The 12,148-nt window shown below is 34.5% G+C and overlaps 1 protein-coding gene across 1 annotated transcript; it reads left to right on the top strand.

The window, feature by feature from the left end:
* Positions 1-897: 897 nt before the first annotated feature.
* Positions 898-11,419, top strand: LOC117925364 (diacylglycerol O-acyltransferase 1A). The gene is made up of 16 exons (XM_034844365.1): positions 898-1,397; positions 2,431-2,511; positions 2,694-2,767; positions 2,902-2,977; positions 3,906-3,973; positions 5,196-5,319; positions 5,765-5,863; positions 7,696-7,797; positions 7,897-8,033; positions 8,588-8,669; positions 8,790-8,810; positions 9,379-9,441; positions 9,584-9,631; positions 9,906-9,968; positions 10,256-10,309; positions 10,783-11,419. The coding sequence occupies exons 1-16, from the start codon at positions 1,056-1,058 to the stop codon at positions 10,894-10,896; spliced, it is 1,548 nt and encodes a 515-aa protein (XP_034700256.1). The 5' UTR covers positions 898-1,055; the 3' UTR covers positions 10,897-11,419.
* Positions 11,420-12,148: the final 729 nt, after the last annotated feature.

Raw genomic sequence — 12,148 nt, 5'->3', positions numbered from 1 at the left:
TATAATAAAATTTATAAAATAAATAAATATTTTATTTAGTAAAATTATATAAATTTTGATGTCTTAAATATCTAAATTTATTCATCATGTATTTATTTTTATTAATGATTTCTTATATATTATTATTTTAAAGGTTGATTATTTTATGTTTTGATGGTTATTTTTCTTAAAATACATATCATTTAAAAATAAAAAATAAAACATATCCTTTGAAAAATCGAAAGTAAAAGTTCAAAAAAAAAAAAAAGAAATGTAATTTTTCTTAAATGGGGATGATTACATGATTTCCCCCTTTAATTTAGAGGGAATCACGTTATTAATGGGCAAAGGCAAGGTCAGAAATTGTCATCATTTCTCTCACCAAAATTATATATAAATTCAACTCAGAATTTTCTCTTTCCATTTACAGTTTTTCTGCTCCGATGTCGGCCACCAACTTGCGGCGGTGGAAAATTTTTCACCTTCGTGAAATTTCTAAATTCAAGTGTTTGATTAGAATTTTCAAACATAAATCTTAATTTTAAAAAAATTATTTAATATATTTATTGAGTGTATTTTTTTATAATACATTGAATGTGATCTCATCCCATTCAATCATAGCTATTGAGGAGTTAATTTCTACAATAAAATAAAACCTTAGTCGGTTTCTGATCCAATTAAGTGTCACTAATAATTAATTTGAAATGTCTTGGATTGAATAATGGACTAATTAAATAATTTCAAATGTCTAAAAAAAATATGATATTAAATGAGGTCGCTTTCGAGGCATGCTTTCCATCCCATGGCCCATGTTTTTGTGCTACGCTTTCGGCTTTCATATTCATGAAGGTTAAAAATCATCTGTCGCACCATCCTACGACACACACACGACTCTTTACATCACATTCTTCTTTCAGCCACAACTCACAAGGGCCATAAGCCATTAACTCCGTCTCTCCTTCCTCGTCTCTTACCAATTCAAATCTCTATTTGCTTCTTTCTATAATTTCGTTTTTTTTTTTTTTGTTATGAATACTGCATCTTCCTTCTCTGTAGAATTCTAGAATTCTCTTTTCATGGCGATCTGCAACTCGCCTGTCAGTGCGGCCACGTCGTCATCAAGCCCTCACGCCGATTCAGATCTCGACTTCTCCATTCGGAAGAGGTTCGGCGGGAAGGGGAAGGCCGTGGCGGATTCGTCGCCGGAGACGGAGACGGCGGCGGCGGTGCTCGAAGCAGAGAAGTCGGTGGGCGAGGTGGGGAGTGGCGGTGATCGAGTGGAATCGGGGAGTCAGGTGGTGAGGAATGGGGAGAACGGAGTGGCTGAGGTTGCCGCGAAATTCGCGTACCGGCCGTGTGCGCCGGCTCACCGGAAAGTGAAGGAAAGTCCTCTCAGTTCTGACGCCATTTTCAGACAGGTTGGTGAATGTGTGGTTCGAATTCATACTTTTTCTGGTGTGCGCGCGCACTTGAATTTGATTTTCTTTTGAGATCAGATTTTGCCACGTATTTTGCTATATTGTTTGCTTCAAGCTTTTTCGGTTAAATGTCAGTGGACCTTGCTTTGAGTTTGTTCATGAATAATTGGTGCATGCGATATCTGACCATTGCTAATGGGGAATTGCGTTAGCCTTTACTTTGAGTTGTGTCCTGTGTACTGTCTTCTATTTGTTCCAGGACTGGACTGAAGACTCGTTGTTATGCCGAGGACGGTCTGTATTTTTTAGGTTTTTAAATTAGGTGTTTTTTAGTGTCAATTGGAGTTATGAGAAGAGTTGATTTCATGTTGGAAGACATGGCATTTGAACAAGCACGCTGTGGAACTGCGTAAATTCTTGCTCAAAAGAACCTTCTTTAAAAAATAATAATAAATAAATAAATAATGATACTCTTCCAGTACTCCTTTTAATTTTCTTATTTGAGCATTTATTTTGCTACTGGGTATTTGAAAGCACACCTGTTGCAGTGGTCTGTTATCTATTTCTTTTGGAAAGTCTGTCAATCATCAGACTACTTGTTCTTGTTTGCAGTGTAAAACCTGTTACTCTCATATGCGCTTTTGTATGCCTCCGCAAAGTGTATTTTTATTTTAAAAAAAGTGTTGTTAAGGGGGAATAACAGTTGGTCCGGAGGGTTTGACATCTAAATGAAATCACACCCCTATAGAAAAATATTTATTAAAAATAAAAAAATATAAAAAGAGGAAAAACAACTGTCGGATGTCTGGTATCCGATGTGCCGGAAAGATATGTGGCCATGAAATAGGGATTAAGTGGAACAGAATTGACTGCGTTACAATTGTGTAGTGTTATTAGATGTCTCACAGTGCAGTGGGCAAAATTGTTTGCAAAAGGAGCCATGGCATCTCAAGTTCTTAAGAACTATTTCTTGTTTGAAACTTGTTGCACTTCGGCATTGCAATGCTAACCATCAGTGGACATTTCATGGCAGAGTCATGCGGGTCTCTTCAACCTCTGTATAGTAGTGCTTGTAGCTGTAAACAGCCGGCTTATCATTGAGAATCTTATGAAGGTTTGTCACCCTCCATCTAATACGATCAATCCAGTTGGATGGTGATTTCTATAATTTAATGCATGTATTTCTTGTTTTTTATAGCTGACTCTTAAATTTCATTTTAAATCTTGACACATCATTTCTTAAAAGTAATTTTGAGCCTACAGCTATAGGCAGCTTATCTCTCATTGTTGTTGCAGTATGGTTGGTTAATCAGGGCTGGTTTTTGGTTTAGTTCAAAATCATTGAGAGATTGGCCACTCTTTATGTGCTGGTAATGTTTCCTAAACTCTTCCCTTTTATTCTATTTGTGAAAGAATCAATCGTGATGCGTATCTTGTTTGAAATAAATCTAGTCCACCTATTAATTGACACAGAATACCTTTTATTTTCTGGTCTCTCATGCAGTTTAACCCTCCCAATCTTTCCACTTGCTGCTTTTGTGGTTGAAAAGTTGGCTCAACAAAAGTATATCTCTGAGCCGGTAGGTGATTCATATACAAATTATTTTATCCCCCTTTTTTGTTGACAGCTCTAGTTTATACATGAGGTGGATGACTGCAATTTGTTGTTTGCTACATTTTATAACAAAGTCTTGTTAATACCCTTTTCCCCCTTGAAACATGTACAGCCACCAAATAATGGACCTGTGTGAAAATGTTACTGTATGGTTTGTACTGATAAAAATGTTCCCTTTCTTGTTAATTATAATCTCGTGGGACACTGGACATCATCTCAGATCTGCCTGGAGCACTCCTTGCCCTGCATTATCCACAAATCAAAATTTGCACATGTACAAGAATTCTATCCGAGTAACAGCATTTGTAAAAATATGAAGGGGAAAGGAACTTGTTAAAGTGATCTTAGGTGATGAAACTAATGAACATAGTTATTGTGCATTTGTAACACCAGAAAAATAAATTAAGTCTTCATGGCAGATTAAAATGTAATCTAATAGAAATGAATCAGTTTTGTTTCTAATAAAAAATTTTGGGTCACTATTGTATTCTGTGGTAACAACTACCTGACCTTCAATTTCATTGAGCGTGCGTATGTGTGGATAAATTTTTATTGAATTACCACATTTTGTTGAGAACTTCTAAAACTTTCCATGTTTAATTCTAAAGGGTTAGGATATCTTATCCGATGTTTCTTTAATCTTAAACTTGTACATATTTTATAAGCATCTCATAATGAATATACATTTTCAACTTGTAGCTTTTCTTGTTTAAATAAATTAATGCAATGAAACTACATTGGATATGATACATGAGCTCAGTACCCTGTGTACCAGTGGGATTTCTAAGGTTGTTCATGATAGGCATGATGCATTGGTTATCTCCACAATAATAGCATTCTATATCAAGTCTTTAAACTGCAATGAATAGCTAACTTCCAATCTAATGATGCAGGTTGTTGTCTCTCTTCACATCATAATTACTACAGCTGCAGTTTTATTTCCAGTTTTGGTGATTCTAAGGTTAGATTTGTTCTTTTCTTTTAGATCACACTCATATTTTAGTTCCCTGTTTCCTAATTTTAATTTGCTTATTCCAATTGCATTCAGGAGGGTATGAAATTTGAATCATGCCCGATAATTAGGTTGGTGGTTTTGATTCAGATGCTCAATTCTGTGTCAAACCCAAAAGAAAGCCTTTTTCTGATGGGTAAATGTTTGTCCTTATTGGACTGAAAACTGGAACCTACCACAAACCTTCCCCGGCCCTTTACCACATGAACTGAGCCTCAGGGGCCAAACCCAAAAGATAAGCTTGCAACTGAATCCTAATTGCATGTCAATTAAAAATTTAGTAACTTTAACCACAAACTCAAAGAAAGTTGTATAAGAAGTAGAAGCCAACAAGAGATATAGGATCTCAAGCTCTTTCCTATCCTTGTTTATACAACTGATAAACTGATACAAATATTCTATGATATGCCTTATGGTAGCTATCCCTGTTTTTTTTTTGGGTTTCTTCTACCACCAAGATTTCTACAACAGTCAAGCATGGTTCTTGTGTACCGTTTTGGCTCTGGTAGCAACTGATGAATCAGGAGCTGATATACTGACAGTATATATTGATCTCCTTCAAACATTTGTTCTTAGAACTATATTATGCATATCTGCCAGGCAATGATTTCCTTCTGGAATCTTCTATCATAGTATTGATGCAGCCGAAAGCATCAGAAGTACTAGAAGGAAAAAGAAAGAGAAAACTATGTTCTCTATCAAAGCCTAAGTTCCTGAATTATATAGTGGGTTACTGGCTTGGTAATTTAAGAAAACCCAAAAGTTGTTTTAGAACTTAAAAACCAAAGGCTACCTTCATTAACAAGAAGTCCGTGTCAGTGCTGTTATGGCACCTATTTATAAGCGAAAGCTCTAAAACCCTATAGATCACCTTATTCCTGCATCCTCTTGGAATGTAATTGAGACTGCAGCATGATATTTGAACAATTTTGGAGATCATAAGAGCTCAAAAGTGATAGTGGCTTCAAAATGACAGTGGATGAGATGACAGTGCTTAATGATACCATTGAAAAGAAATAGTCAATTCACCTTCAGTTGTGACAAATAGACCATCTGTTGAGGTAGATTAGCCATGTAACTTAACCTGTTGTAATGCATTCTCCTTTGTTAAAGATACGAAAAAAAGTGGTAGAACATGATTTATTTTACTATATGGTTCTAAATTGTGCAGGTGTGATTCAGCTGTTCTCTCTGGTGTCACACTAATGCTCTTTGCTTGCATTGTGTGGTTAAAATTGGTATCTTTTGCACATACAAATTATGACATGAGAGCAGTTGCCAAGTTAATTGATAAGGTATGAGATTTCTGTCCCTCAGTATCTGTATTTTGAAAGAAAATGAAGTTATTTGTTATACTAATGGTATTATCTTTATTAATAAACAAAAAATTAGCAGAGAAAAGGGGTTGAAAAGTTGGAAACAGATTTTTCCTAAAAGCCTCTGTCAGCTTCTTTTGATGAAACTCATAGATTTTGCCAATGAAATCATTTCTTACCTTTGTTTTTTAACAAGAGAAAGAAAGCAAGATGGTTTTATAATCATCAGATGCATCTTAGTTCTCTATCAATAACTTATCATGGAAATTTTGTTTTCTTTATTTGAATTAAAAAACAGTTGGTGTCTCTCTTTCCACATATGCACACACACAAACAGATAAATGATTAATCTTCTGCAATCATCTTTTCTGAGCTGAATAAATAATTGTTTCCTCATTTCATAAAATCATTCTTGTGATGTTAGGGGGATGACTTGTCCACTTCATTGAATATGGATTACCCTTATGATGTCAACTTCAAGAGTTTGGCATACTTCATGGTTGCCCCCACACTATGTTACCAGGTAACTGCGCTTCAACCAATAAACCCTGGAGGTTTTCATCTACTAATGCATATCTAAACATTATGAGCACACTAAAGTTCAACTAGGATGTGTTAGTGCACCTATTTTGCAATCTCTGCATTGGTTTTTCATTTTTATATATGCATACGGGGTATTTAGCTGATTCTTGATTCAAAGATTGTGTGAAATATCTTTATTTATATACTGTAGTAAGTCTACAAATTCATTTTATTGTAATTATGGAGATGGATAGGGCTGATTTTGTTACTTGATTCATTGCAAAAGATAATCTTTTGGGGTCAATGCATTATTATTCATGAACTACAGATGCTAGGAGTTCCTATCTCTACTGTCTATCCAGAGCTTCTTTTTAGGGAAATGCAATCATCACAGGCAAAAAATATGAGAGCACACTAGATTCTGGATCCTATCAATTTTAGGCTCACCAAGGAGTCATAACAAGTCCATTGAAGCAGTGAATGTCGTGTCTATAACGAACAGAATCATTCCAAATGGAATTGAAAGTACATATTACAGAATTGTTTATTGTTGGCTGCATCTTGAAATTTGACTGCAATTCCCTTAAAAGAAATCTTTAAAATTCTGGACCTGGAGCCCCTAAGCTTAACCCAAGATTCTTCCAAGGTTTCAAGGTTGCTTCCTGGCTAAGCATATCTTTTAGCTTTGCCTATTAGAAAGGGATTCTCTGTTGCCCTCTATAAATCATTCGAAATCCTTACCAAGTTCTCAGCTTATCTAAGTTGCAATTTCTTATCCTTATGTGGGTGTTATATCATTTCGTTTTTCTTTATCAAATGCATATCCTTTTTTTCTTTTTTCATTTTTATCAAATGCTTGAAACTGTTTTCCAACTTCATTTGCTAGTTTATGGCATATATCCTCCACAAATCACATACCTACCTCCTTTTCAAAAATAATAAAATAATGAGTTGAATATGCTGTCTTTCTTTTTCATTTTCCCCTCTAATGACCATAGTTGTATTTTAATTCTAATGTGCTGGGCATAGGATCTGCAACGTAAAATATTTTGTGCTTCTTCTCCTATAGATTTGGGATGCACATATACGCCTGCATATGAATCTAGTTGTACTGTGACCATCTCATGAAGACTTAAGAGATCTTCATTTTAGTCTGCCTTCTTTTTTTGGTGGGGATAGGGTCTGGGGGGTTGTAGTTCATGTCTTGAATATTGCAAACTTGAATGTGATGTTTGTCATGTTTTTGCAATATTGGTGCACTTTGTTTTAATCATTCTGAAGTTACTGATGCAATGAAGCATGGAGGTATATCTCAGGTTGATGCAATGTTTTAGATAATGTTGCTGCACACTATTTTCCTTGATATGAAGCCTGTTAAAATACCAATTTACCATCTTGGCAGCTTTACTGAAAAATTATAAGTTTCATTTACACCAGGTTCTATATATTTTTATCAAGTAACAATTTCTAATTTTTGTATTAAAAGTATCCTTAATAAATTGGTATTTGCTGTCTACAAACTTAGTTTTTTTTTTCCTCTCTGAACTGCTTTTGATATATGTGACTAGTTGCTTGTGTTATGTTCCTTCTCTTACTTGTCTTAAGCTTGCAGTTACTACATTATAATTAGTGGTTCACTCACTTTTAGTCACCTGACTTCGCATATCAAATTATTGTTTTTTTTTTTTCTTTATGCCTTATCCAGAATAAAAAAGGATGATTGAATTCAGTTGTATATTTCACTGGTCTCTTAAAATATGAAGTTTATAGTTATTATGCCTTATTTATTGAATGTGTTCTTTTATCTTCATATTGATGTATTCTCATTTATAGCCAAGCTATCCTCGCAGCACATGCATTCGGAAGGGTTGGGTCTTTCGCCAATTTGTCAAGTTGGCAATATTTACAGGTGTTATGGGATTTATAATAGAACAGGTAAGCTTCTTTTCACATGCGTTTCCGAGCTATTTCTTTTTCTTCTTCAGAAAATTGATGAAGGTAGTCTAACATGGTCTCTTTGACATTATTTTGCAGTATATTAATCCAATTGTTCAGAATTCTCAGCACCCTTTGAAGGGGAATTTTTTTTATGCATTGGAGAGGGTTTTGAAGCTTTCTGTTCCAAATTTATATGTGTGGCTCTGCATGTTCTACTGCTTTTTCCACCTCTGGTGAGTCCAATCTTCCCAATTTTTAGTGAAGGTTTTTTCCCTTTTTTTTTTTCCTCTTTCCGGAAATTGACAAATATGTTTTTTTTTTTTTTTTCTGGGTCCTCCACCATTAACATTAACACGAGGTAGATTTTTGTAGTAGTATGTACAGCACGACCTTTTCATCTCAGTATTAGTATATTTGTAGATATACCTTAGTTCTACAATGCACCATGCATAGTAGTTCTAGTTATTGACAGGTTTGAGTAGTGTTGCATATTATCTTCTTTTTAAAAATTATTTCTGCTAGACAATCACCTTAATCCCACTCCCTCAGCAAAGAGAATGAAAATTCTATATTTCTTGGTGTGAATCAGTTTTTCTTTAGCTATTATTGATCATATGAGGACTGCTTTCAGCTTTTTTTATGGAGGTTGACCTATTTGTGCGCATGCACACATGCGTGTCTTGTTTATAAAAATATAAACAGAGTTTACCAATTCTATTATCTTTCATTTGTCTGAATCATATTACTAAGACATATCATACTTAGATGCAGTGTTGCAATTATATAGGTTAAATATACTTGCTGAGCTTCTTCGTTTTGGGGACCGTGAGTTCTATAAAGATTGGTGGAATGCAAAAACAGTTGAGGAGGTAGGTTTTTTATTTTCTGTGAAGTGTTTTCCTTAAGTTGTGTTTCAAACCATCCATTTCTAACTTATGCTTGACTATTATTTGTGTTTGTTGTATGCATTTCCTGGTTCTACGGATCAGTATTGGAGAATGTGGAATATGGTATGTCACTTGCCTCAAGTTTCAGTTTTCGTTTGTGGCTGTCGCTTCAATATGTGTAGCCTATTGCTTTAGGTTTTGTCTTCTTGGTATTGTAGTCACATTTTATGTTCCTCTAGATAGATTATAGAATGTATCATTAAATGCCTAGATTGGCTTTTCTTGTTTCAATTGTACAAGATTCTGAGGTTGACGTAAAAGATTTAACTCTAATTGGTCTAGCCTTATCACTGTTAATCTGCTTTGACTTGATGGTTCTATTTTTCATAACTTGCTGGCTGAGTGAATGTAGAGGGATGTGGGACCACTCATCTGCAGTGTGCTTTTTTCATTGTTCTCTTTTTGGCTTTGTTGGAATCAAATTTAATGACAATGGCTGCATCACTTTTCAAACTTATTGACTATTTCTGAATGATAACAAATTCAAAACCCCAACTTTTGGAAAAAGAAAAGGAAAATAAAACAAAGAATCGTAGTTGGTAAGCACAATATTGTTATTGTTATGATTATAATTTTTATTTTCATTAGAGTTGGTAAAGCATGTTTCTGATGCTATTCTTATTGATTACAGCCTGTTCATAAATGGATGGTTCGCCATCTCTATTTTCCATGTCTACGGAATGGGATATCTAAGGTAGTCAGCTTTTCTGTTTAGACTTAAATAACTCTTTGGTTTTCATGAATCTCTCTCTCACCTTGATCTACTTTTACCATCATTAATTTTTTATGGCTTTTTAAAATTCTGCCTTAAATTTTTCCATTTGCTTTTGATTCAGGGAGTTTCTGTGGTGATTGCCTTTGTCATATCTGCCATATTCCATGAGGTTCGTTGTTCAATTCTACTTTTTATTGGATAATGATATTCTCCTTTCCCCATTTTTGTAACATTTTATGTTCAGCACCTAATTTTGTTATGGTTTTTTCTATTACAATCATGTTAAATGCTCATGTTCTGTTTGCTCATCAGCATCCCACAGGGAAATTAATAAGGAAGATCTCTGTTTAAGTCTTAGTGGTCTACATATATTTGTTGCCTTCCATTTTATGTTTTTCCAATAGATTGATTTATTGATGTGGGCATGCGATTTTGTTCTACAGCTATGCATTGCTGTACCTTGTCACATGTTTAAGCTTTGGGCTTTCATTGGAATTATGTTCCAGGTAACCTTGTTCAAGCGATATTTCTGTCTATTTTGCTCTATTATTGTTCTTGTACTATAAAATTAGAGGAAAAAATATTTTTCTTCATGAGTTCTGACCGGTAAAAAGTGCCTTGGAACTCTTTTCTTTTAAGGATAGTGCTACTTTTGTATGCAATTTGCAATAGAAGAGAGAGAGAGAGAGAGAGAAATGAAGGAAATGAGTTTGCACTCTGGCTTGCATTAGTTTATTGAAAATTGGTGCTTGACAAGAAACTGATGAGAATTGTTGTTTTGGTTTGCACTCAGGTTCCCTTGGTTTTGGTCACAAATTACTTGCAAAATAAGTTCAGAAATTCTATGGTAAGTCTTCATTTCATATATCGAGGACTAATTCTGACTTTATATGAATTTCTAGTTTAGAACTCTGTTTGTATGTGGATAGGTGTGGGGTTGGGTGTGTGGTATCAGGCTATCAGCAATAGTCTACTGGGAACCTAGAACATCCAAGCCTTCTAATGATGGCCTACCCATGGGGCTTCATTGAAGTTCCTTCAAATACTCTTAGTAAACTTCTAGGGTCCATGCCTTTGTGTGGAATAATATCAAATGATATCAGCCAGATAACCTCTAATCCAAACTATAAATAGGTATTATGTCAGGAACCAAATCTGTACTGTGAATTATACTCAGAAACATATAATTGAATCATCACCTTTATTTTACAGTTCCATACACTACCCAATAGATTTCAGTTTCACCTATCAAAAAACTGCAAGTCTAGTTTCAGTTCTCCTCATCAGAGCTCTAAAATCATATTATATTTTCAATGCCAGGTGGGAAATATGATCTTCTGGCTGTTTTTCAGCATTCTTGGTCAGCCAATGTGTGTGCTTCTATATTACCATGACTTGATGAATCGAAAAGAGACAACTGACTCAAGCCTCTGAATTCAACTCCTCCTAAAGCATCTTGCTGGTTTGGCCGCGACACTTATGGAGAACTTATATAGCCCTACATGTCCCTGATCCAGTGCCATTGTTAACTCTGTCCTGCTGCATCACCCAATTTGGATAGCCTCTTGAAGTTTCACATGTCATTGCATGTATTTTTCTTGTTGAGCAGAGAACTTAGAATCAACGTGCAAATTTTGATACATCCAATTGGTGGACAGAATATCTGTGGTGGTAATTTGCAAATGAGTCATATTCAGTGCTACTATGGTTTTGGCCGACTCCGGCAAGATGATTAGGGTTTGCAAGGGAAGTTGAAGTTCTACACTTCATAATTGTTAATATATGCAGTGGAATTTCTTTTGCTCGATTCATGTTTGATGAAATGGGCGAGCAAATACCTTTCTTATTTTGGGAAAACGTGTCTCTATCAAATCCAGAGATTACAATTCACCTTCTGGAAGGTGGGCCTGTATCTTCTTTTTCTTGTATATGACCATTGGGGAAAAGAATCACAGAATCTCTTTTTCAAAATAATAGATAAATGAAGAGAGAGAGAGAGAAAGTGGATTTTATGGGAATTAATGGAAATAGTGATAATATCTGATTAAAATTTTGGCAAGCAATATTTACGAGATAAAAATTAATCAATGTGGTTAAGAGGATACATGGAATTTTCATCAGATTAATTGTAGGTATGGTCATATCATACTTAGCTCTTTTGACTTATTTCCATTGCCTCTCCATGAATGAGAAACTCCATGCTAACATTTACGTTTGTTCGATATTTAATATAAACATTTAGTAAATTTACAAACATAAGAATAAATAGATTTGCAATTAGAATGAGTTTTTTATATAGCATTATTGAAGTTATCTCATTTTCAAATTGATTAAACCCATTCACAATACGATCTAATTTAGCAAAGACGATATATGGATGGTCTAACTATATTGAGATCATTACTAACTTCTTTGTATTGAACCTTGGATTGAGATGGTATGACAAATATAAATATAATAATGAGAAAATTATCATTATTCAATTTATAAAATATCGGATTTATAGTAATTATTAACTCTATAGTAAATAAAATCACACTCTACATCCATTCATTGATGATGTTTTGAATTCAATGTGTGCCATTTATAACCCAAATTAGCTTGTATACAAAGGGCGTTCCAAGAACAACTTCTAAATGCTTGATTTGAAGAACCATACAGAGTGGCTCGTAAATTATCACAATGT

Source organism: Vitis riparia, chromosome 11 (assembly GCF_004353265.1).
Source record: "Vitis riparia cultivar Riparia Gloire de Montpellier isolate 1030 chromosome 11, EGFV_Vit.rip_1.0, whole genome shotgun sequence".
Lineage (NCBI taxonomy): Eukaryota > Viridiplantae > Streptophyta > Magnoliopsida > Vitales > Vitaceae > Vitis > Vitis riparia.
Note: the sequence above shows the minus strand (reverse complement) of the source record. Positions and strands in the feature narration are given on the sequence as shown.

Coding starts and splice junctions, on each gene's coding strand:
- LOC117925364 (XM_034844365.1), top strand. CDS start 1,056: ATGGCGATCTGCAACTCGCCTGTCAGTGCGGCCACGTCGTCATCAAGC. Junction 2,512..2,693: donor TCATTGAGAATCTTATGAAG/GTTTGTCACCCT, acceptor TTGTTGTTGCAG/TATGGTTGGTTAATCAGGGC. Junction 2,978..3,905: donor AAAAGTATATCTCTGAGCCG/GTAGGTGATTCA, acceptor CTAATGATGCAG/GTTGTTGTCTCTCTTCACAT.